Source organism: Chenopodium quinoa, unplaced genomic scaffold, assembly GCF_001683475.1.
Source record: "Chenopodium quinoa cultivar QQ74 unplaced genomic scaffold, ASM168347v1, whole genome shotgun sequence".
In the NCBI taxonomy this organism is placed as follows: Eukaryota; Viridiplantae; Streptophyta; class Magnoliopsida; order Caryophyllales; family Amaranthaceae; genus Chenopodium; species Chenopodium quinoa.
The window spans coordinates 10,777,071-10,802,908 of NW_018745024.1; the positions used below are offsets into that span (position 1 = coordinate 10,777,071).

Sequence of the window (25,838 nt, forward strand, 5' to 3'; positions counted from 1 at the left end):
CTCGCTTTCAATTCCATAAATGTAGAAGGATCATCATTAAGCTAATAAATAAATAGTAAATGAGATCGATAGCGATGTATTCGCTATAGCATGTCTAATGTCATGCTTAAATGACAATATAACCCTAACCTGACCTAGTAACCTCCGGCCATATCAAAATCCAAAGAATGTTTTTTATCTATATTTTTCATCTCGTTTGACAAGATTCGTGGTAGTAAGTAGATATTAGACTAACGAGAGTAGTTGCCAATTAATTGTGTATAGATAGGCTTTAAGGTAATAATTGATAGTAAAAACGTTTGGTAAAATAACGATTGAAATATTAATATCCAATCAAGTTAATTTTCGTACAAGTAAATGTCTTGTTTTGTAAATGTCTTGTGTATAACTCGAGTACAATTAAAATATAATTAAGTGTCTCTTTCCTATGGGAACCACAATTGACATTTTCATAATTTTACATCGGTTAATGGAATGAAATAAACATGTGGTATTTCCATTACTAGTTGTGGACCCGCGCGCGATGCGCGCGTTTCCCCAAGTTATCGGTATTGCTCATTAGCTAATTGTTTTGACATCAGTAATAGTTACGTAGTTTTGATATGTTGTGGTTTTATAAAATGTGTAATCAATTATTATAATTTATGAATACAATATATCAGGTACTCTTATACTAATGTTGTATTTCTGAAAAAAAAAATTCATAAACTTTGCCAATCATATTTAATTTTATAAACGCTAATCCGCGCCTCTTGGATTATTAAAACCGAATTTGAATTCAATCCAATCCAATCCAATCCAATCCAATCCAATCTAAACCGAAATAATTCGGTTATGGAAATTGATTAGTATAACTCTTATAGCTTATTTCGCTTACTTGTTATTTGAAACTTTATATTGTGAGATTTGTGACACGACATGCTAAGGTGTTAGGAGATCTATTCTTTTACATTTTGTTGTGGCTAAGGCTCATTTATTAAACTTCCAAAATAAATTGCTTGGGACGGAGTGAAGGACAGTGCAAAAGAATCAATAATTGCTTCATTTATATAAAAACTTGATTTATTACAAAATTATCAGTACACTATGTATTAATCTTACAATCAATTATACTACATACTTAACTATGTATTAATCAATTACTGTATGTATTAATCAATCATACAAAAATATAAAGAAAGACTCAAGAATGGTTTCCTGCAGAAGCAAGGATAGAGGAGTGATCAACAACTCTATTACTCCGTACAAAACAATTGAGGAAGAAAATTGATGAACACCGAAAGATTGATGATGATCCCTATGCCCTTCAACTATTCGTAACTAAAGCTTCTTAGCTATGGATAATCCCTCCTTAGTTTGGTCCAGACCGCTCATTGCAATAGATATTGAAGGCGTGCCTCTAAATCCTCTAAAGTTATTGTCAGCAACTCATTTGAGTCCATACAATCAAAGCTAAGCCTAAGGTCCAAATACTCCCAAGCATTAACCAACAATGGATCAATCAAACCAGCATTCATTTCCTGGCATTGCTTTACAGTGGTTTCTCTCTCAATCAATTCTGCAATAGTATCCAAAGTGCAGAGAGAATGTAACCTAAATCCGTATAATAAGCTACTTTCAACTTGGTTGTTCATCTTTACATGGGTAATGTTGGCAAGATCCTTGGAACTAAAATCATCAAAATAGAAAAACTTCAAATAACCACAACATGAAACAATCACATTCACTTAAACATCACAAGACACAAGGGCGATTCCCTGATCTCGTCTTCAATATGAAGCCAATAGTGTGGATGCCGTTATTAAATACTAAAGAACTAATCTACTTAATTCTAATGCATCTACTAATCTCTAACGGATGTAAATGGTGGCACAATTCTTTCAAAACCCGAAAGCATCATTCTTTGCTCTTTATTTTCCTTAGCTAATGATTTTACAGTACATCAGAAAAATCCACCTCAAAGATTTCCACAAAGAGCAAAGATTCCAAGAAAGAGCCATGGAATGTACAACAATTAAATATAATTACCAAGGCCATGTAGCTCGTAAACCTTTCATTGCCACGGTCCCACTAATAGTACCCCTTCAGTTGAGACTTGAGAAGGCTTCAACTGACCTTTGTAAACAATAGTCCTGCGATAATCAAGCACCAAATGCCAAGATCAAATACTGCTATCAGAATCAATTCAAATAGAGAGAGGATGTTGACCTTGAGGACAGAGAACATATATAGATGTCCTTGACACCGCCATGAGGAAATTCAAAGCGATTGTGATAGCTACCATAGAAACCCTCCTTAATATGTAATCTGTTAGGGAAAACAAACAAAATAAATTGTTTACATCTAGGAAAAGGTAGAACATAAAACCATAGGAAACAGATTAGAATGATCACAAATATTATTGTATAAGAGGATGTCACATGCTCCTAATCTCTTTCCGAATATAGTTTAATATTTATTTTTACTTTGAATGCCTTAGAAGTCATTCCTCAACCTTGCACCTTGTTAGTTACCCGGAGTTCCCATGCTTCTGGTTGTTAAGATCTAAATTAGCAGAAAAAGATGCAAGTGAATAAAAAATTTAATTAACCTTTCATTGCCACACTCCCAATAATAGTATCCCTTGAGTTGAGAAGGCTTCAACTGACCTTTGTCACCAAATTACAGAAAATACTGCTATCCCGTTGCAATTAAAATAGAGAGAGGATGCTGACCTTGAGGACACTGCCATGCTGAATTTCAAAGCGGCTTTGATAGCTACCATACAAAACCTCCTTCGTATGTAGTATGTACTCTATTAAAAGAAACAAACAAAGTACTTTTTGGTAAATACTACTCCCCCTATCCCTAAATTACATTCCTACATCTCTCTATTATGTGAGGGATAAATACTATAAGTAAGAATATAATTTAGGGACGGATGAAGTAATGGTTAGTAGATAGCTAAACTCTATCATTGTGTAAAAGGAACAATATGGATGGATGAATAATTTATTACAAGTATTAGTTTGAGCAAACTTAGTAATGAGTAGTAAATTTAATTAGTTTTTTTTTTTTTTTTTGAAAACAAATTTAATTAGCTTTGATAAATATAGTTAGTAATTTTCCTTCAACTATCACGAACCTTTTACTACGTACATTAAAAAACCAAGGATTAACATTTAGGCACATTGACAATTTTATCCTTGAAAGACAAGGAGTCACTTAGGAGTTAGGACACCAGAAGGTCCAGTCCAGCACCACCCTTGCTTGTCCAATGGAGCAACACCAAAATAAGTCCAATATAATAACAAACTAGGCCGATATACTTGGAAGTTGGAACTTTGTTTTTTGTATAGTAGATGGAATAGTAAATTTAGGACCTGTTCATATTTACTTATTTTCAATTCAGTTCAGCTCTAATCAGTTCAGTTCAGTTCAGTTCAGCTCTTTAATTCCCTCTCTCATAAAATATTCATTTCAGCTTAGTTTAGTTTAGTTTAGTTCAGTTCAATTCAGCTCAGTAAATATGAACAGGCCCTTAGTAGTAGTACACTAGGACATAAATAAAAAAATTACAATATTACTTATGTTCATCCAAGATTGCTTATATGTACATCCACCATTTTTGTTTTGCACATCAAGCTTTGTTTTTAAGGAATTTCCTTTAAATAAGTATACTAAATCTACAATGTTTCATTCTGAATGACCTTACTCTAAGTCTTCCTCTAAGAGTAACTTAACAGAAAAGACGAGAATTGCAATTTTGACATACTAAATTAGGAAAATGATTGCGGATACTATAGGACAAACTAAATAAGAAATCTAGCATTTTTGGAGATTGAAGAAACTAGACATGGACAAGATATTAATGTTGAAACACATTATATATACAGGCATACAGTCACAGGCGACAGGATGTCTACAAGAGTCCTGCAGTAACTATCTAGCATCTTAAACATAATTCTATTGTGTATTACTACCCTAAAATATCGGTCAGAAAAAATGGTGATATCACTGTATGGAGGAATCTCAAGCTCTTGCACTATATGTTACTTCCGAGTTCCGACTAACATCAAGGCTGTCGCACCATATTCCAGCTTTGATCCGTACCAGGATCCCCAAGATTGAGATCAGCACATTTAGACAGCAGATCCTACAAAATCAGCCATCATAATAATTGATAAATCAGGTCTGATAATAGAATCATGCAGGATCAACCCAGAATCCGGTTTAGAGATCATGGAAACAATTCAAATAAACATGATAATATGACATTGGGAATAGATTAGATCATTGGACGCCTAGTCTCCTACAGTCCATATATCTGATATATGTACCTCAGGTAGAGTAAAATTTATTGTAAAATAAATTATTTTATCGCGAAAACTACTTGCTTTCAATTTAGCATAACAGTCACACATATCTACCCTCCCCAATGAAAGAAGGTATAGGTATCTACTAGGATTGAGCTGAATGCAAATTACATTAGCAAACTACAAAAGCAATAATTAAAAGACAATCAATGGCAAGCATAAAACTAATTCCATATCAGTGATTTGTGTTTGATTTCTGACTTATGGAAAATATCAGAAAGTAAAGGGTTACAAAATGATTCATATAAACCCAAAACTAATCCCTACATTCAGTTATATACAATAGCTGAATAACGTTGTTGCGTGTCACCCAGACTTCTTTGAAAGCTTTCCATACAAAAATTATCGTTAGGTCGGTGATGGTAAGGTTTTTTTTTCCCCTCCAGAAAATAGTTATGTTCCAAAACTAGTACATACAGTTGTTAGCTGGTATTTACAATAAATGTACTGGTTTTAAAAAACTAGCTTTCCATAACTCTGTATCTATATGACTATATGTATCTTTCAATTTCAACATAAAATATATCCAATTCACAAATCAACTCAATTAAGTCTTTATGCTTCAGAAACAAATTATACTGATATCGTCCTTGTTTATAAATTCTCACTTTTACAGATTCCTCTGTTGGTTTGAATTTACATACCTGATAATCTGCTGACTTGCCCTGGTTTTCAGCCCTTTGCTTCTCAGCAAACTTTGTAACAACCTGATCGACTAAGCAAGACTTGACCACCTTCAAGAAAATGGCCACAGAGAAAATTTAGCATCAGCAAAAACCTCATTAGTAAATTCCAAAGTATTTTCTAAATCAAGTCAAATCAAAGTGAAATTATATAACTTGACATATATGCGGGGATCAAAGTAATTTCTCAATTAGTCTAAATCGATTTTGCTACCAAAGTAGGAGCATACTTAAGACACAAACGCACCTGCAGAAGCTTATCTCTTAAAGTTGGGTTGAGAAATTGACTAGATCTTTCAGATTCCTGATTTAGGCACCATTGCACCTGAAAGTTAACAAAAACCCCACAATTGAATAAGATAGATTATAGAATTATAGATTAGGTAAAAATGGTTGATAGAAAATCAACATGAAGAGAGTACAAGATACTAAAATTTTTGGAAACAACCTTATATGTATAATCACCCCATGAATCATTCAAAAGCCCATGTGAAGCAACTTGAGAATAGTGAGCAACAGAATCTGCAAGCAAGGCCTTTTCAAATTCATCATAGCAGGTTCCTCCTACTGTTCTTACAATGTCAAAGTACTCCACAACATTCTTAAGTATGTTACTATCAATCTTCTCTCCATTGCGATCCTGATTAATCTAAAATTGACAGAACAGGAGATTTAAAGAAATGCAATAATGCCCAGACTAATAAGTAATTAATAAAAGCAAGAAGAGTTGTCCTACCAATGCTATTGCAGCAGGAACTAATTTACTATTACACCTTGAATTCACCTGAAATATATGACAAGTTGAGGTACAGGCTATCAGTCAGGAAAAGGAAAAAAAAAAGGCCTCTAGTGATTTCAACTAGCAGCAATGATTATACATTGAACAAATAGCCTACCAGATTGTGAAAGCATCTAATAGCTAGCTCCAAAAGGCCAAAAGCTCCAACACGGGGGATATAAAAACGGTCAAGGTAACAAAAGAATCTAGACAGCCACCTAGCTATCAATTGATAATTAGACCATTTCACCACAAGCTCAGTCAAGAGAGCAGCATCATTTTTATCTTCCAACGATGGAAGGACCTGAAAAAAAAAAGGGCGCAGAACAATCAAACACAGTAGCAAAACACAACAGCATATAGAAAAGGACAAGTATCCTAAACAGAATATAGGAGTACTGACGACTGATTAATATCATGAATCAGCTATTTGAATAAATGAATCTTTTTTAGACGTATTCTTTGCTCTATAGACCATCTTTTCAAAGAAAAAATTTCACAAATTAAAGACTACCACATTCAGTAGCGTAGCTTTCCAAAGTTGGACTCATTATTGACTGTTCATTTACTCGGAGAAGAAATTTGTATGAGCAATTAACATAGCAAAAATAGTATATGCAAAACCACAGACAGAAGATGCCATTATGCCAAAACAAGAGTCCCTTAACACTGTCTCTAAAACTTTTACTTGTACCTTATTTTGGGATGATGGATACTTTTATGCCTGTATACTGTGTGTCTTGTGGTAAAAATAAGAGAATAGTAACCATCATATGTAGTTAAGTTTTAGGTGAAAAGATACTCAAGGATACAGCATGATATCCAGAGTATTCATTTAATCAAATGGAATATTGACCTGATTTTAGAACACTTTGTATAAGACCCAAGTATTTAAGAATGTACTGTACATCACAGCTTCAACCTTTGTGCAAACCAAAGACCACTACAGACCTTGACTAGCAAATTTCTGATAGTTAGGTCAACCACTTCACCAGTTCAATTTGTACAGCATGGTTTTTTGAGCCATGCCTATGTTAAAAAATAATATACACATAAATATAACCTAGAATAAAAATGCATAAAGTTTGATAATGTCTGAGTCTGACTATGATGAATTTGAAGTAGCTCTACATTTAAAGATTAAAAGATATTTTTTGTAAATTCAATGTTGGCAACAAGAAAAAAAATTGGCAGCATGAATCCTAATGGTCTGCAGTTGATTCTTACCAATGAGTAGATGCATTCTTCTAAACCATTCTGATATCGTTCGTAGAGCATCCTGGAATTGTCAAAAGAAGTCCTCTGGACACACAGCAGGTAAACACATCTACCAAAGTAAAGGAGAAACAGATTGACAAGAATAAAGGAAGACAACTAATGCCAAAATTTAAAACAAGGGCCAAATTGGATACTCATAAAATTTCTGGTACTCCTCTGCACTGAACTTAACATTAGAATATCCTTCCATAATCTTCCTTGTTCTCGAAAATGCCTCATCCAATATCATCATTCCATCTCCCAAACTTAGATTGCTAACCATGTTTGACAACTTAAAACCCACACCGCAGAACAATCTGGAAAGATCAACCCAATCGTTAACTAAGTTGAAACTATAGAAACTTCAGAAATATTCCATTTTCACGAATTATAAATCAAACTTGTGCATACCATGATTGTCATAAAGAGGATGTCAACAAATCCAAAAAATTAAAAAATATCTTATCCACAAAGACAAACTTAATATTATATATGGCTGGAACATCCAATAACTAGATTGATATAAGAACAAAACCAAATGAAATCCAACAAGTGAAAGAAAGAAAAACCCCATTTGTCCAAGCAAACAAGTTCATTAGATTTCACAGTGTCCCAGCATAGTCTCGTCTCAATGATCTCATAGCCTAAACTCAATTTACAATACACTTCCCTCAACGCCTTATACACTTAAATGCCCTCACATGTAAACTCCCAATGTACTTCAGCTGTACTGGGAATTCTAAAGTCGTGCCACGCATTTCATGAACCCAAACTGAAAAATAACATGTAACTCATGGAATCAATTGAGGATGAACCTATTATGATAGAATAGATTAGACATCTAAAATAACCATAAATTAAACTACAGTGATGCTCTATAAAACCCGAGATCAAATGCCCAAACTCGATGCCCTGCGCACTTCAATGCCCTCACATAAACATAATGTGGTTAAGGCCATGCATTTCATGAGCTTAGTAAGCAACCTCATTGACCAAATCACTGGAAAAATAGCATGCAATATATGAAATCAAACACAAATGAATCTAATTAGACACCTAAATTGTCCATAAAACTTAGTTACTATGACCTTCATAAAACCCAGAAATGAGGAAATAAAACTAAGGATCAATTTGATCTTAAAAAAGGTGTACTACATTTAACTAATTTTTTTAAAAAAAAAAATCAAATCAAATATACTACAATCATCAGAAATTGCACTACATTTCAGCTTACCCATTATTAACACAAAAATTCTTTTCACAACTAAAGTACTCACAAAATTCTCAAAACCCTATCAAATAAAAATTAAAAAATATATATAAAAAATCAAACCCACAAATTAAACCTCCAACCCCACTTCCCAAAATAGGGAAAAAAAAAAAGAAAAGAAAAGAAGAAGCAGATAATCATGATAAAAACAAATTAGGGGAAAATCAGAATACCCTAGAAATCTGAACAGTAGAATTTCACCAGAATTAGATAACTACGCAAAAATCAAAAACCCAGAATCAAAGTAAATTGGTTCTTCACTTCTTCAATATATATATATATATATTCAGAAAAGAAAAGGAAAAAAAAAATCACAGCAAAAAAAATGATGAAAAAAAAAATCAAAAACATGGGAGAAATAGTTTTACCAGAATTGGAGGCGGGTATAAGATGAATTGGTGGAATTTGATTTAAATTCCGGAATTTCGTTTGCTTTTTGGCTCCTCTTCGGGCCGGCAAAGAGAGTGGACAAATACTGTGAATGTAGAGAGGAAAGAGACAACAAAAATGAGTGAAAAGTGGGGTTTTTTTTTTTTTTTTTTTTGACAAGAAGAACACAAAACAAAGAACAACCAAAATTAAAAAACAAAAGACAGTAACTCCCTTCGTCGAGCCGCTCCAGCAAGATCATGAGCCTGAGAAACAACAGCCCTAGGCACCTTACACATATGACAAACTACAAAAGATTCCAACAATGCCCGAATATCTTTAATAACCCAAGCCACAGAAATATCAGCAATACCAGGACCCAACAATAAACGGGAGATTCCTGAGCAATCCGTAAGAAGCAAGACCCGATAAACACCGTGACGAATAGCATGCTTCAAAGCAAACAAACAGGCCATAAGCTCAGCCTGAAGAGCCGAATTAGCAATACAGGCACGAGCCCCACCATGCACCAGATGAATATCAGAAGACTCCACCTCACACCAACCAGCACCCGCACAATGAATAACCTTATCCCAAGCACCATCAAAACAAATAGAAACCTCACAACAATCATCACTACGACCCCTAAAAACCTGCAGCAAAGGAGAATTACAAAAACCTGGAGGACTACCCAAACAACCGAGCTGCTTTACCTCTTTCATACCAAGAAACAGCTAAATGGTATTAATAAATTATGCACTCAAGAAAAAACGTCGACGTTGGAATATGCTACTCGTAATGTGTTTCATTAAACCCAATGCAAAATCATTAATGTATTAGACATTTAGACATGAGTATTTGTTTTTATTTTATCGGGTTTTAAGGTGAGAACTGTGAAGAAGGTTTTATTGAGCTGAAATATTATACGGAATAGGTAGATTTGAGCTACCGGGTTTGGCTTCTTAGGAGTTGAGGAAGGGTATCTACTTCTTTTATCACCTTAATTGTAATATGTACTCGTAAATCTTTTCACTAGGTTTTATGCATTGCTTACATTAGGAAATGAAAAATTAGCTATATGATTAACTATACTCATTTAAGGGAAATAAATGGTGTTGTGAATGCTCGAGAAATAGACAAAAGGTTTTGAAAATTCATGTGAAGAAATTTCGAAAACTAAGGAGTCTCTAATTTGGTAATTAGTGGTTGCTTGACAATCATATTCAATTGTGATATATGGTGTGATATATGGTGTGATATATGGTGTGAATTGTGATATGATATGAGATTATTGTGGTTAATATAACATGGTATTAGAATTCTTTATAATTTTTAATTGATCCTATGCTTTCCCATTATTTTTTCATGATTGGTTGCTAATTTGCTATTGTTAAAAAATCCATGGGCTAAATTTACATAGCGCTAAAATATAGGTTATCAAAAGCTTACGGGATTTTCAGGGAATTGACAATAATTCTTGAATAGTGAGATTGAACCATAAATACAATACCTCTGTTCGAGTAGAGAAGATAATCATAAATTATAAACACGGGAGTTCATGAGAGAAGAAATTGAACAACAAACACAAAACCTTCGCAATAGTTGGAGAGAAGAGAGAATAAACATTCAAGAGTTTGAACACTCATTTGTGAGAGGAAATCTTGAACCATGTGCCTTTTGATATGTTACTCTTTTATTTAGGTGGCTACATACAAGAAACCGGGAGAAAAAAAAATGAGAGGCATGGAAACTTAGGGCCTGTTCACATTAACTTAATTTCAGTTCAGTTCAGTTCAGCTCTAATCAGTTCAGTTCAGCTCCAATCAGTTCAGTTCAGTTCAGTTCAACTCTTAATTTTCCTCTCTCATAAAATATTCATTTCAGCTCAGCTCAGTTCAGTTCAGCTCCAATCAGTTCAGTTCAGTTCAGCTCATTTCTATAAATGTGAACAGGCCCTTAGATTTATTGGCAAAGATATACTCGTGTAACAAACGAATAAAAGTTATTTTCATTTCTTTATATTTAAAGATCTTTAAAATGATACACCTATCATATAAAGAACAAATGTTAATATCCGCATGTTAGGTAAGTATAGAGAGAAATATTTATTTTGAAATCTTTAGATTTTGAAGGGTGCGCACTTCACATCTATCCCTCTCTCAGACGTTGCTTAGATATCTAAAACTTAAATAAAGAAATTTTTTCTCATGCAATATGTATATATAGTTATTTATAACAAATTTAGAAATATAGAAAATTGCATGTCTAAATTAACATGAACAATCCTTTTTCTTGGTACAAAAGGAATTATTCCCAATTGATATCTGGCCCATTTGATTTATATACAAAATCCAAATGAAACATAATAATGTTAGCCTTATGTTATGGTTGTCTGGTTGATGCAGTGACGTCTGCCTCCTTTCATATGAATCCGCAGACATACCAAAATTTTGGGTCAAATTACGTATACATCATTGTCCTTTATCGCAAAAAATCCAATTATTTATTTATTTTTTTAATTTTCCTGGATTTCTGTACAACATCTTTTTGCAAATATTAAGTTTTTAATACAAGCCAAAAGAAGTCAATAAAGGAATTGAATAATGATAGCCTTAGTCTGAATATGTGTCAACATCATATATCATGCTTCTTATTAGAGGATTGAAACTAACAAGGCATGACTGAACTTCCACGCTACTGCTTCCAAAAGCATTAACAATATAGTTAATCCCCAAATTAGCCTCAGAAATTAAGTACTAATTATAAAGTGATTCCAAATTTTCATAAACTATAGTTGATATAACAGTATGAAATTAACGAGGATCCATTTCTCTCATTAGATTGATGTAAAAGCAAATAGAACTGAACGGTTCAAAATTTGGATTCTATAAAGACTAATGATCAAAGCTTCATGCCTTTGGCAAAAAGCCGAACCAAATAAAAAACGTTCATGTCCTCGACACTATGCAAACTTTGCTTGCTGTAGTATAAATTCCTACAATGACACATTATCACTATAGTCTATACAATTTGCAAAAAATTATCAACATAAAGAATAATGTTGTAGACGAGTTCCTGTTATGAGCACAAAGTTTTGTGTCGCGAACAATACATGTGAGTTACCTTAGCTGAACTCTTAGGCTGGACTTTGATGCTGATGGTATATGCAGGCGATCCCAGAATGAATTTTGAAAGACTTTTTCCTGTTCAATCTTATGAGGTGAAGGTACACTTCACAAAAAATTGGGTACAGAAACAGTGTGTAGGAATTCTTATATACTAGACGAATATTGGATCTTCATAGCTTCTATGTGCTGTGTTAACAAGTATTATGGCCACAAAATCTGATCAAGAATAAAGTTAACCTTTACCAAGAGTACTTAGCCAACCATTCCAAGCTCTGTCAAAAAGAGTCAGAAGATCAGAACATGACTTGCAGTGAGCTTTACTAGCCGAAACATTTTGAAAACCTTTGATGAATGATTAGAAATTATGGAATGCTTTTTTAATACCTTAATGCATTCAGGTAGATCGTCAACTTTTGTTCTAACATGAGCCTGCATAGGTTGACATAGTGTTAGACAATTGAAAGATTAAGTCTCGTTATAAAATGTAGGAAGACCAAATTAATTTTTAGTTTTAATTTCCATCATAAAATGCATTGCCTTCTGAAATTATAAATGGAAATACTGCTAAATTCAAACTCCAAATCTATCTTTTACAAGCAAAAGGAAACCAAAAGATACGCCTAATCTAAACATGATGCAATAGGTACCAGTCATTACAAAGTCCCAAACAAAAACAAATTGCAATGTGGGAAAATGGTACATTTTTAAAGTCAAATCTCAAAGACTAATTTAACAGGAAAAACAGAAAGGCAAGCAATTACTTTAAATCATGCATTCCTCTTAGTTGTGTGATTGATGTCAATCAGGGATGTGCTAAACATGATGCAATGCAATAGAATCAGTATTTAAAAAAAAAAAAGAAAAGAAAAAAAAAGAAGCTGAAGTTATGATACCTCCATGACCCTAAGGCTGAATTCATCTCGGTTTGCTGCCAGGGAGACGAGGATAACTAGTGCTGCTGCCACAGTTGAGGGCCAATATCTGAGATGACTATGATCAAGTAGTGACAGACCAGCCAAGTACTTGGCTTTTCTTTGCATTTCTTCATCAGCAGTCACAGCTTTTAGATAAAACCTGAGTTTTTGAGAAGGTAATCACACTTATCAGTAGTATGTATTACCCCATAGGCTTTAAATCCAGTTCTGCAAATCATATCCAGTGAAATAACAATGTATACTATCTTTAATCATTGAATCTATCTATTGCATCTAATGCAAACAGATCAAAAGAATATCGGACAGTTGTATGTACCACAAGAAGTTGCAGATTGTTGGCGAGAAGCAATGAAATTTAAGGACTTCTTGCACTACCCATTCCATGGCCACTACTTCATATCTGCTGTACACATTGCTTCCCACATAGAAAGACTTTTGCCGAACACTGGAATTCAAGTAGATTCATAATTAATCTAAAATCTGAGAAAATATAATTGCAATCAGTGTACAATAAGATGATACTGCCAACATAATAAAATGAAAAGAAGAGCTACAAGCAGAACACTGTGAATCCACCAAGTCTAACAAACTAGGAAGCTTTAGTTGAGTTATGATCTGAAGCTATATTGTATAAACATGTTTCGTTGTCATATCTAATCTATCTGAGACCCTGACCTAGGAGACTAAGACCAATATCTCAGTTGGTGAAAGCTTTGATTCTTTGAAACTCCAATAATACAACTGGCATGAATTGAAGAACTAATATGATTAGAAAATAGCTGAATTGCTTTAAGTCATCTTATAAATGTGATTAAACAAACAACTTTAAGATAGATTTGTGGAAACCTGTTGTAAGGCTGATTTTCTTCAATTCTGATTGCTAAGGTGAAGCATGCTATGCCAAGTAGTTGTAGGTTCTTCCTACTTGTGAAAAATCCTTTGCTCAGAAATCTATCAAGGAGGCGCACACCAAGAAACAAGGTTTCACTCTGGAGATCCTTTTTTTTGGTTAGCTGTTTGATCAAAGCATGAATTGTAGTCAGTTAACCATCTCCTTTATTTTTGGAGTAAAAGGCAAATTTCAAGCAATATGTCCAAGAAAAGCAAGGCTGCAGGTGATTGCCATTAAGAAAGGGCTATATTCACCGGACTAAATGTTCTAGCCTTGAAGGCAATGTTGATAGCTATCCTAATCCACAAATAATTGGAAAACTTGAGCAAAATCTTGCGTAAATTGCTGAATGCATAGCATCTAGTTGTGAGAAAAACGTGCAATGATAAAAGTAAATACTGAGTAAAAAGCCTTTTACAATAATAATCATTAATCATCAAAGTAATAATTCAGCTGTCCCAATAAGTACAAGTACCCCTTCTTCTAGTTCATAGGATTGTTTAGCATTTACTTCCTAATGAATAGCAATTTATGCAGTCATATACTGTGTCTTCGATTTAAAAGGACCCTTTCATGTTCCTTATGGAGTCTCTACATGCATTTAACAAAAAATTCTTACAGTCACTCTGATATGAACACGATTCCAAATTTGCTTTCCCAATTGAGAACACACAAGACTCAACGATAATTTTAGAGTTTAATTAATCACATCTCCGAGTAGTAATATAATAGTATATGTTTCGAAAATTGTTTAAAAGGGTCAATTAAGGAACTTATCAATTGAAAACCTTACTTGATCAAAACAACACATAATCAAAATTTACATATTTTACCTCTAGCAACAAAACTACAAGTAATTATTATTACTTTCCAAAATAAAATAATTAAAAGAAACAGATCTAGTTGAGGACATGATTCGTGCACAACATTTTGGCATTTTACACGCTAAAACTCGTTTTGACAGTGTATCTTGAGTCTGAAGATTACACCATCAGGAACATAAATTAAAATTATACCTTACGTGGCAATATATTATTGGACAGGTTCTTTAAATTAAATAGCAACAAACGTGACACACTGATTGTTATTCTCTCTAACGAACAGTTACCGTTTGCAAAAATTAAAAAATCAAAAATTAAATTTAAAAACAATAAAAAGCTAAAAAACCAGAAAACAACTTCTGCTGACGTCAAAGAATTTATGAAACCGTAAATTCAAGCTTCAACAATGGCGATTCGAAATCGAAATAACTCACCTCGATAATCCAATTAACCATCAATAATCGTTGCTCAACAATTAATTCTCCGAAATCAGTCGCAAAATCATACTCTTCAACGTAGTCTTTCGCTTTCACTGCTTGATTTCTCTCTCTACTTCTCAACATTCTGTAGCTCTCTTCATCTTCCTCAACTTCAAATTTCCAGTACTAAGAACAAACACAAAATTGATCATCAATTAATTAATTAATAATTAAATCAAATTATTTAGCAAAATGCAACATTAATTATTTCATAAATTAAGTGATTAATTAAATTAATACTTACAGCAAGTTCATCAGAATACTGATCATCGAAGAGAGAAGTAACTTCGTAATCAGTAGAATCAGAGCTCATTGGTAAGAATTGCTTGTAATACTCTTTGAAGAGAGAGAAACAAGGAGAAGACGAATCATCGCCGGATTTCTCAGAGAATTGGCTGCCGGAATTCAACCACATTGAAGGAGTGTATTCATCAGTGAAAATATCAAACTCCGATTCACCATTACCGGAATAAATCTCCGATTCAAGCTCGGAGAATTTCGTTTCCGACGAAACTTCGTAATAATCATACGAAAATTGCTCAGAGCAAGCCAAATCAGAGCCGATTGATCCAATTTGAAAATCACCAGAATCACAGGAATAATGCTTCACATTCCTCTGCTCAACCGTCACCGTCATATTCGCCGGAGAATCCACCGCCGCAGTGGATTCCGTCGGAGCGACGTCATTTCGCTTCGACTCCGCAACAACAGAGCATGATTCAACACAGGAATTCTCCGACACTGAAACCTCAGCAACCTCCTTCTTCAACGGCTTCAGAATCACTTCATTTCCAGCCTGAAACGCACCGTTTGGTGGTAAAACAACCGATTCAAGCGTCGTATTGCAGGAAACCTCATCACAAGTAGAATTGAAGGAGAAATTGCGATTAAGCTTAAGATCATCAGCAGCAGCATTTGAAGTAGTGAAATCGATGAGAACTGGAGAAATGTGAGCTCGTTTACGTCGTGAAATCTTCGATCGAACATTCTTCGTCAAAAATTCAGCAGCAGAAACAGCAACAGTAGCAATATGAGTAGATTGTAGAGTAGTTTTTCGCTTCATTTTTGAATTTGACAATGGCAGTTTTGAGTAGTTTGTTGTTGAAGTTTGTCAGAGGATGAAGTTAGGGTTGAGATTTGCAGAGAATCAGAGAAAGAAGAGAGAGAAAGTAAAACTGCATGAAGAAGAAGAAGAAGAAGAAGAAGAGGGAGGAGAAGGAGAACGTGTGTTGTGCGGTTAAAAAGGGTGAGGGGGAGAAAGAGGAGAGAGAAAACTGTTTGTTATGGTTATAATGGGTTAGTGGACAGTGGTCCACTTTCTATAAGTGTCAACGTACTTTCTCTATGTTTAATTAATTATTTTATTTAATTAAGTTATTCAAATAAACGAGTAATTTATTTTTTGAATTAAATAAGTTTTTTTTTCTTTTTTAATTTTTAAATTGAACGTGGATACATATAACCTTATCTGATATAAATTTATCTGGTTTGATTTGATATCAACCCTATAGGTCATCGCTTGAGAGTAAAGGGGAAAGATAAGAGAATTCCCTACTTTCAAGTATTTTGTAGTAAGTAGAGCTCAAATTCGTGTTCGTGACCTTAAAGTCACAAGACCAAATCTACCAAACTTTGCTTGGTATTCAATTCTAGCTACTTGGCATGAGGTTTTCTGCAATATGAGTAGAGTGTCAAGTGATACATGGACAATTTTTTTTTTTGACGGTGGGCGCATCTTCCTTGGTTGTGTTCCCCAATGTTGGGCTACCCCCGAAGTTTAAAATGCCTATACATAGACATTGCTAGAAGAGTCTTAGGGCTTGTTCCATTCAGATTATTTTCAGTTCAGTTCTTAATTTCCTTCTCACATAAAATATTCAGTTCAGCTCAGCTCAGTCAATCAGAATACCCCCTTAGTATAGATTTTTATATTCACAAATAGACTTGGTTATTGGGCGGGTCGGGTCAGGATCAGTGTGGATCGGGTCAAAGAGGGTCACATTTTATAGGGTCAATATTGGGTCGGGCTAATGCGGGTCACGGGTCAATAGCGGGTCGATAATGGGCGGGCCTACAAAATATCAATTAAAAAAATATTGGACAAAGCCATTATTAAGTATATATGAATATAAATTTATCTATGTAATTATTATTACATTATCTATTTTCTTTATCAATTAAATTGGAAAAATATTTTGGCTTTTAATGGACAGAGTCTTTAATGGACAGGGCCCTTATTGACAGTCAATATAGGGCCCTGTCCATTAAAGACTCTGTCCATTAAAAACCCTTTAAACTTGGCCCTAACCCTATTCTCATTGGACTACCCTACCCAATAACCACCTCTATTCACAAATGACATACATACCCTTAGTAGCATAACTTCCTAAGTAGTGAAAATATGACTAAAGACGATCTACTAAGATAGGGTATTATTCTACAATTCCTCACCTGATCCACTATCATTAAAGGGCTAATTATTTTGAACTAGTCTTTTGCCCCGTTAATCCTGTGAATTGCAAGGACATCACCAGTCTACATCAGTTCATCTTGTGAATTGTAGGGGTTTGCGAGGGGACGAGGAGGGTAGTCAACACCGACAAATATGGTCAATGATTTTATTAGTTTGGGTGGTTTTTTATAACATTTTTTTTTTATTATGGGTGATTTTTCATTAAAAAAAAAATATATTTTTAGTAGGTGATTTTTGACAAAATTTCCTATTTTATTTGACTTTTATAAACTTAGTTTGCATGAACTTCTTTTGTTTGCACTTATTTTATTTGAATTAAATGAATTTTTATTTTTTGGTAGGAACTTCTGTCTGAACTTGTTATTTTCATAACGGTTGTAAACTTGTAATCCACCTAAAAATACAGTATATAACAAGAGTTTAAAATGTTGCAATACATATAAATGACTGATGAGAAGGGCTTCATTTTACAAGCTTGTAAATTCCTCATACAAGTTAATATAGAATCTCTGTTTGGTAGGAATAGGAATAAATGGACGACAAAATATGTTTTTCTGATGAGAAGGGCAGTAAAAGGTTGTGATGGTACTACGGATTACACCAGTTCAATAGCTCCTTGTACTGCTTCGCTCCACCAACAAACAGCAAGCGGCATCACCTCAGGTAAAGCTGTTGATTTCAATGACAGGATGAACTAATGTAAACTGGTGAGGCCATAGTTTATAGGCCTAGATAGATTGCAAGTGTACTCGTATCACACAACCGATCAATTATTGCGTCATACAGCCAAAAAGAGTTCACTGCAATACATATCACCTGCATATACAACCCAGTAAGCACATCAGCTGCTTAGCTACATCATATTCATAACATGTACTCATACCTATTTATATATCAAGATTAACCTAGAATTCGAAACAAAAGGGTGAGATTCCCTTCTAATTTAGTACTGCATCTCAAACTCACAATAACCTCACATTTCCTACTGTAGAAGTATAGGTAAGAAAATTTGAGCATTACTTCCCTTACGCCCTCAAACAAATTTCGTGCATATTACAGCATATTTCAGATAACTTGAGCGTAAACAACTTCACATACTATAGCAAATTGCACACACATGACGCATCACAAAAGATTGTATCAATAAATATTACAAGTCTGACGAAAAGGCTGAAACCTTACACAACACACACAGGCTATGTGAATCCAGACTCCTTCCAACTAACATTACAGATTTACAGTTAAACTCTATTGGTATTACCTTACTCTAAAATTAGGGGTTTTACAAGTGATCTTTTATAACTATCTTTATTATTTAGACTTATTTTAGGTGTTTTGGGTCTATATTCCAAGCTATAAGTGTCGATTATTGGGCTATCTTAGTTCATTAGAAGTTAGACAGCATTGTTATGAATAAGTAAAAGCCTAGAGATTTATGCTTGATATATTTTCGAGTATTTTAAAGGTAATACTTTACTTTCACTAACTGGTTAAACACGCCAGGTGTCACCCTCCCTTTAGGTGATTTATTCCAGTCATACATATACAATTAAAAATATGCAATGTGCTTAATACAAGATTTGATCTTGTGATCTCAAGTTTATACATTAAAGTTTTATCCACTAAACTATTCAATAAATGATGTTATCTTCTTAAAGTAAAATATTAATAGTTAAACATTTAAGAGATATATTGCCCCAGGGCATCGCCCAGGCTTAAAAACTAATTATTCATTTAAAATACACATCAACAGGACCTTACTCTGCAGCAGCAGATTGTGTCGTTTGCATTTCTTGTGGATTTCTTTTAGACTTGTGCTTTGACTTCTTCTCTCTCTTCTTACTGCTGAAACCACAATTCATCAGTATTAGATATAGAAAAAGAGGCTTGAAACGCGATGGAAATTGAAATTCAAATTGACAATAGAAGGAGCACAAGTTACTCGTCACGAGATCCAGAATCTTGACATAATTTCAGCTTCTTAGCAACGCGTTTCATCTCATCATTATCACCCACTTTAATTGTCTTTATCTGCATTGTTTTGTGGATGGAGAAAAAGAAAGGTGCTCATTATCATTATTTGTCAACACAAGTTATACTGCTAATAATAAGTCATGCAATGGAAAGCAAACATTTTGAACATTAAGAAAATAAATGCACTTGTAACAGACTAGCCACTAGCAGGTGCATCCACAAAAAAATAATTGACAATGATCAGAATATTTCCCAAAGAAGAAAATCAAGAAATATAACTAGCTTTGACAAGATATAAAAATTGTGACACTAAGTTTTGATTAACAATATACAGTTAATTGACATACTAACAGATTGTGACCAATTTCTGCTCCAATGTTCCAGTTCATAAGTTTTATCAGTCATAATCATTACATTCATCTCTTAGAATCATCTATATTATGTTGGTTCGTTACATGTTTCTCCTAAAATCTCTCATGCTCTGACTAGTGTTTGACACATACTATGCCTCTCAATTGTCCATAGCATTACATATAGAACATTTGACTAATCAAAATAAGGTTTCATCAATGTTATCAATCACGATGCATTATCAAGATATACAGCGTTGCAAAGAGTACAATGTCAATAACAATCAACCAAAAATTTGATGGACAGACTGTTATATTAAAATATCAGAATCTCAAGTGAATTATTAGAAGTACCAGATATTCTATAGCATTGAGGCCTTGGTCCAACTCTGAAATAGAGTGTTCAGATTGTTGGCGTGAGAGAATGCTATTAAGATATCTGCATAATAAGTGTATTTCTTAGCTAGTTACAATCAATGAAAAGTCAAATAAACCAAGCAGCAAAATATTCAGCGTTATATTTAGAAAACATAAGCAGTCTAATACCTGTCAAAATCTAGAACTAAGAGCTCAGAATTTGCCCTACGGAGTACAGCCAATGCCAACTGCAAAGAAACATTGTATGCAAAATCAAAAGTCAGACAGGTAATATTGAAAGAAGACTAGAGAAAAACACGTGAACACACAATCCTAATCATACATTTATAGTGAGACCACTGCAAACTATAACATGAACTCCTATGAGCTACAAATATTCTTTCCTTCACTGTCCATCGTTCAACATTTCTTGAGCCTTTTTTAAGGGAGTCCTGGTTGAACCAAGTGATACGGGTGAACTTGGGGCGGAAAATGTACCATAATCCAGATAAACCCACCGGGTTTGATAAAGTTCATTGTTGACTACCCTCGCCACTGTAGCACTCAACCCATCTCTCCTTTATGGACCAATGTCATAAGCATAAAAATTCAAGACATCAAGCTCTCTTTAGCATTAACATATTGACATGATTACATGAAATGGAAGGAACAATTAGGAAAGTGTCATGGAAAAAATTAGCAGAGATTAGAGACAATGAGTAAGAAAGGAAAATAGATTAATGTTTAACATTCTGCTCAAGGAACTAAAGGAAGATCTGTAATCAATGGTCAAATTCAACATTGAAGTGTACAAAGCAGAGTTAACAAATGAATTATTAGAGGGTTTCATGTACAGAGCTAAAAGCCTGAAGATATAAACTATCATTGATCCTAGGTTTTACAATGATGTAATGGATTTTCAAGTTTGATTGCTGTATCTTTAGAGCCATAAAATGTCAGAGCTAAATGACTGCTTGCAAATCTCTTTTGAATCAACATGGGCAAAGCATCAAATCTAGCACCATAAAACGCAATTCCAAATCTTGTTTTGAGGAAATTTAATAGTTAGTCACATATATCCTTCTCAATAAAGCTTATCCACATTTTCTCTTCAAGTAAATAAAAAGTGAAAAGGAAAGATAGAATGATTTTGAACATTGCAGGCTGTGGAGCTCACTGCCTTCTGCTGCTGCCTTTGATTAACTTAAGGCAAAATTACTCATAACAAAAACGACCATGGGGCAAAATGCTTGTTAACTGTGTAATCTTTGCTCCAAAAACTCAAAATTTAATCAATGTACACATACTATTTTAGAATTATTTTGAGATTTATTAGTTATACTGTGGAGGGATGAAGTTTGGGATGGGGTAGGTTTGGGGGTTTATTATTATCACCATTAACAAGTGACATTTCTCAGCAACATCCACAGTGAAAGCATTACCATAAAGTTCATGATGCCCTCCTAAAAGACCTAGGCAAGCCTCAGCATGAGTACTCTCATCCAACCTTTAAATCTTTTCAGATAAAGAATACCTGGCCTGGAGGAAATAAAAGTGGTGCATCTGTAAGCATTGCTTTATCAGCTTCAAAGACCGCTCTCTGATTTAACTCCTGGAAAGATAGTAAGATACCAAAATAGTGAATAAGCAACACCGCTATCAAGATTAAATATACAAGAAAAAAAAAATTAAAACAAGAATATATGAAGCAACAGAAATAACACATATAATGATACAGATATCACCATATAAATAAATATCATACAGTCTCAAGATTGGATCTTATAAATAATGGCAGCAACCAATCACTAAAGAGGTTTAGCTACAGCATTCTTTAGGGATCCTATTAGCTATATGAGTACAAATGCACCGCTTTTATTACCTAACATGAATTAAGGGTTTATTGGCTTTCTTGAAAAGTTACAAACAGTATATCATCCTAAAACACACTGCGAGCGAAAGTAAAATGGAAAATCAATTTTCAAGTACATCATAATCATCTCCTCCATGGCTATTATCATTAGTTGAAAGTTGTGTTTCCTCTATCACATCAACCTTTCCAAACAATCAACAATATGATTCACTTTTGAGAAGTGAAATTAATCCTTTTAATCCATTGAGATAACATCAATTTATATGCGTACGGGCGCAAAGCACCACATCAAACATTATGATCTATTCTTAAATAAAGGAGGTATACAGTTAAACCATTCAGAAAATATCGATACCAAAAGGATCAGTTGCAAAATACCACATCAAACCACTATGATCCAGTCTGTCATGTTAAAAGCATGACAGCCACAGAAAGATATATTGCAAGACACATTTCATTCTATGTCCATAAAAAGCTAAAAAGGAAACAAAAGAATAATGTGTCCCAAAATAATAATGATGTATACCTGCAACATGTCAACTTCACCATTTGTCGCATAGCAGAAGTCCTAGAAAATCATAGTTAACAGACCAATAGGTCATTAATGCTCAATGAAAGTGGAAAACCAGAAATTTTACAGGAGCATATGCAAATTGAGGATATACTATAACAAATAGATTGGGATTTACCATACCTCCATATCATTGATAAAACCTTCAATTGATCGATATGGTGTATATACAATTAGATCAAATCCCAGACTCTGAAAAATTACATAATTATAAATGTCAAGTAAAAAATAAAGGATATTATAGGGGATATCAAATTTTGCATTTCCCTATGCTTTGGATATACCTCACCAATTGCCCAATTGACTATTTACTGTGTCCTTTCAAATATGAGATGACATGTAATTTAGTTAGCAATTTTGAGTAAGAGTTTTTCGAGTTTAAATATATTAAACAAAACTCTCAAGTTCGCCCCCACTCCCACAAATCATATCCCATGGCTAGCCCCACCACACAGGCAGACACTATCATGAAAATTCTACTGGTACAACAAAAGAAGACCACTGTGGCTCGTGACAATGGGGGGAAATTACTGCAGACTGACCCAATTCCTTGCAAAGACCGTGATTTCTTAGCAGGGCCCCGAATACCTTTTTTTTTTTTTCTTTTTTTATGGGCCAATTTGACATATCTTAGTTTTAGTACAGATTATCTCAGTATTTGACATATATTCTAAGAATCTTAGTTTTAGTGGAGATGGAATAGTAAACAGAGAAAGAAGGTACGCTAATGAAGGAGAAGGAGAGACAGGATTTTGTGGGGAGTGCCGGAGTGGTGTAAGTTTCATTCAGGATATCTCCATTCACTGTGATCGAAAAGAGTAGTAAAATATGACTCTCTGAGACTGAAATCACAAAGTGAAGTATGGTCAAGGTATAGGGGCACCAATACAATTCATATCTACAGAAAATATGCAAGAGTACATGGGAAGCGAGAGATCATTGAAAGAGCAACTTATTGTACCTGAAGGACTAGCAACTCATTATCTAGAATCATCCGGTGATCCTGCTGGATACCCTTGCCAAGCTCCTCAGCAGAGACATGGTTCTCCTCTATCTTACAAGCTAAATATATACATGTTAACCTACATATTTGCATACCAAAATACTTAATATTTCTCTATTGAAGCAGATATAAATCTCTAAATTAGAAAAGTGCAGAGGACAGTGCTCATTCACATACTTACCACTGGTTCCTAGTAATCTCCAACACATTCTAAATCAAAACCAAAATAAGGGCGGGAAGGTACAAGGTAATTATAAGTGGTGAAGGATAATATTCTACTTGTATATATTAGCCAAATACCGAGTTAATAGAAACAATAATACAATAACTTACATAACAGATTTTGGATGATGCTCCATGACTGACCAGCAGAGATAAAACCTCTTATAGTATGTAAGTGCAGTAGCCTTGGAAAAAAAAAAACATAGATGATTACAATGAGAATTTCCACTTTGGTAGAAAGATTTTGATATCCACATAGTAAAACTGCAAACCTGGATTTTATGAGGAAATTTGAAGGCTCCACATACTTCTTGAATCTTGGTTTCATAATACACATGGAACATCTTTTCTTCTTCCACACTAAGTGGTTTTGCACGAGACTGCTTAACACCTTAGTGAAACATAAAATGCAGTCACAATCATGGAAGTTTACAAAACAAGTATTGATGCGGTCCAAACTCAAAGAAGCATTAGCATTACCACCTGTATCCTTTTGGCTTCTAGGATGTGATAAAGACCCATCAGCATCAATAGCCAAATTTGTCGTACCATACTTCATGATGCATAACATTAGTACATCAATTAGTGCTATATAAGATAAATACATAATGAAATCTAGTAAAAATGAGCAGGAATCTCCATGAACTGCAATTTCTTCACAGTTAGAAGCAGCTTACAACTTCAAACATAGATGAATGAAACGAGGCCGTGTAATGCTCTTAACAATTTAACATCAACCCAATACTCCTCGCATATGACCAATGACTTTTCACCAATTAGTATCTCCATCTAAATTAAGTTGTCACATCTACATCTACACCTAGAATATAAAAACCCTAACGCAATGGTAAATATGTCGTTCTTACTAATTTCTGCCATGTTTTTTGCAAAAAACCCCAAGAAAACTAGTAATGAAAATCACTAAAACTTGTTAAATTGTTTCCTTGAATCTCTGTCTGTAATTTTGCATAGACTATTTTCTAAGCTAATTGTTAATGCAACTTTCTTTTCTGAAAATATGACCAGTCAATACTAAGTCCAACTTAGGAAAATCTAGGCCACTGAATGTGGTAGTCTTTAATTTGTAACTTTCATCAATCAAATTATATTTCTCATTCGTCTTTGCCAACTTCTATCGATACAACATTGCACGGGTCAAAAGACTAGTTACTAGTTCAAATCACACTATCAACACGACTATTAATTCTAGACAGCGGAAGTGCCAAATACAACTACAATCATGGCGATTCACTATAGTTCGTGCTACATCAATTTGTTACAACAACCAATGTCCATGAAAACCAAATAATTATCAATAATGCAAACAATTACACAAAAAGAAGATAAAAAAAAAAAAAGTCCAAAGATTAAAACTTTACCTTCTCTAATGATTCTATAGCTCTTTGATTATGAGCTATGTACTTGTCATTCAACTCTTGTTGAGTGAAAATCCACTTTGCTCTTTGAGTAGACGTTTGGAAATCCGCCATTACTACGACTTTTTATAATCGGCGCTTTGAATTCCGACGAAACTGTGACAGAAAACTCAATTGTGAATTTAAAAAATTGAATAGGTAATTGAAAAAAAAAAAAAAAAAAAAAAACCCTAAAACAAATAAACAGGGGAAATGCAGAAAACCAATTAAGGAAGAATAAGAAGAAGAACTTGAAAAAAGCGTCGGGAAATGTCGCAAGGGGAACGCCGGAAGGAAAAAAGAGAGATGGTGAAAGACTGAAAGTGAAATGGCCGATTTCTATTATGTCAAATAAGGGCATTTCTTGATATGCAAAGTGAAATTATTACGAGTAATGTTTTTTTTTTTTCAATTTTGTCCTCAAATTGGATATTAATTTGATCAATTTTCTGGACTCAAAAATAAAGTACATTTTCGTACAAGTAAGGATGTTTTTTTTTTTAAAGGAGATGGTCGGACTTCAATATTGGCTCCTCGGATTTTTAGTAAAGGTCCCAGCTCATAACCCAAAACCACTTAGGGTCTGTTCTCATTGACTGAACTCAGCTGAATTGAACTGAACTGAAATGAAAT

General features: G+C 34.0%; 3 protein-coding genes across 9 annotated transcripts; all 3 read right to left on the reverse strand.

Moving 5' to 3' along the window:
* Positions 1–3,733: 3,733 nt before the first annotated feature.
* On the reverse strand, positions 3,734–9,403 carry LOC110708642 (cullin-1-like). Its single transcript, XM_021886822.1, has 9 exons — positions 8,712–9,403; positions 7,229–7,390; positions 7,044–7,143; positions 5,935–6,120; positions 5,775–5,822; positions 5,487–5,687; positions 5,286–5,363; positions 5,000–5,089; positions 3,734–4,135 (listed from the first exon to the last, which is right to left on the reverse strand). The coding sequence occupies exons 2-9, from the start codon at positions 7,354–7,356 to the stop codon at positions 4,055–4,057; spliced, it is 912 nt and encodes a 303-aa protein (XP_021742514.1). The 5' UTR covers positions 7,357–7,390; positions 8,712–9,403; the 3' UTR covers positions 3,734–4,054.
* A 2,270-nt stretch (positions 9,404–11,673) lies between these two features.
* On the reverse strand, positions 11,674–17,167 carry LOC110709002 (cyclin-SDS-like). Its single transcript, XM_021887228.1, has 7 exons — positions 15,212–17,167; positions 14,923–15,093; positions 13,622–13,788; positions 13,092–13,220; positions 12,734–12,914; positions 12,225–12,269; positions 11,674–12,112 (listed from the first exon to the last, which is right to left on the reverse strand). The coding sequence occupies exons 1-7, from the start codon at positions 16,028–16,030 to the stop codon at positions 12,080–12,082; spliced, it is 1,545 nt and encodes a 514-aa protein (XP_021742920.1). The 5' UTR covers positions 16,031–17,167; the 3' UTR covers positions 11,674–12,079.
* Positions 17,168–17,831: 664 nt separating this feature from the next.
* Positions 17,832–25,799, reverse strand: LOC110708644 (cyclin-H1-1-like). 7 transcript variants are annotated; one of them, XM_021886829.1, is made up of 14 exons: positions 25,457–25,799; positions 25,170–25,322; positions 24,271–24,343; positions 24,063–24,181; positions 23,902–23,975; positions 23,527–23,647; positions 22,689–22,757; positions 22,521–22,562; positions 21,656–21,733; positions 20,311–20,369; positions 20,119–20,203; positions 19,383–19,471; positions 19,197–19,282; positions 17,832–18,256 (listed from the first exon to the last, which is right to left on the reverse strand). In XM_021886829.1, exons 2-13 carry the CDS (start codon positions 25,278–25,280, stop codon positions 19,198–19,200), a joined length of 1,005 nt encoding a protein of 334 aa, XP_021742521.1. In that variant the 5' UTR covers positions 25,281–25,322; positions 25,457–25,799; the 3' UTR covers positions 17,832–18,256; position 19,197. The 7 variants fall into 7 exon arrangements, with proteins under 7 accessions (XP_021742521.1, XP_021742519.1, XP_021742516.1 ...); XM_021886827.1 differs by having other exon boundaries at positions 19,202–19,282; positions 25,457–25,798; XM_021886824.1 differs by having other exon boundaries at positions 19,197–19,285; positions 25,457–25,794.
* Positions 25,800–25,838: the final 39 nt, after the last annotated feature.

Bases quoted from the DNA above. Each gene is read 5' to 3' on its own strand.
- LOC110708644 (XM_021886824.1), bottom strand. From the start codon at position 25,280: ATGGCGGATTTCCAAACGTCTACTCAAAGAGCAAAGTGGATTTTCACT. The intron at 23,648-23,901 runs GTAAGTTATTGT...GCAAATATGTAG, and splicing joins CATCATCCAAAATCTGTTAT to GTTAACATGTATATATTTAG. The intron at 19,472-20,118 runs GTACTTCTAATA...AAAACAATGCAG, and splicing joins TCAATGCTATAGAATATCTG to ATAAAGACAATTAAAGTGGG.
- LOC110708642 (XM_021886822.1), bottom strand. From the start codon at position 7,356: ATGGTTAGCAATCTAAGTTTGGGAGATGGAATGATGATATTGGATGAG. The intron at 7,144-7,228 runs GTATCCAATTTG...TTACTTTGGTAG, and splicing joins GAGTACCAGAAATTTTATGA to ATGTGTTTACCTGCTGTGTG. The intron at 5,688-5,774 runs GTAGGACAACTC...TGTCAATTTTAG, and splicing joins TTCCTGCTGCAATAGCATTG to ATTAATCAGGATCGCAATGG.
- LOC110709002 (XM_021887228.1), bottom strand. From the start codon at position 16,030: ATGAAGCGAAAAACTACTCTACAATCTACTCATATTGCTACTGTTGCT. The intron at 13,789-14,922 runs GTGAGTTATTTC...TTGATCAAACAG, and splicing joins TGGTTAATTGGATTATCGAG to CTAACCAAAAAAAAGGATCT. The intron at 12,113-12,224 runs GTATTAAAAAAG...TCTTTTTGACAG, and splicing joins ATCTACCTGAATGCATTAAG to AGCTTGGAATGGTTGGCTAA.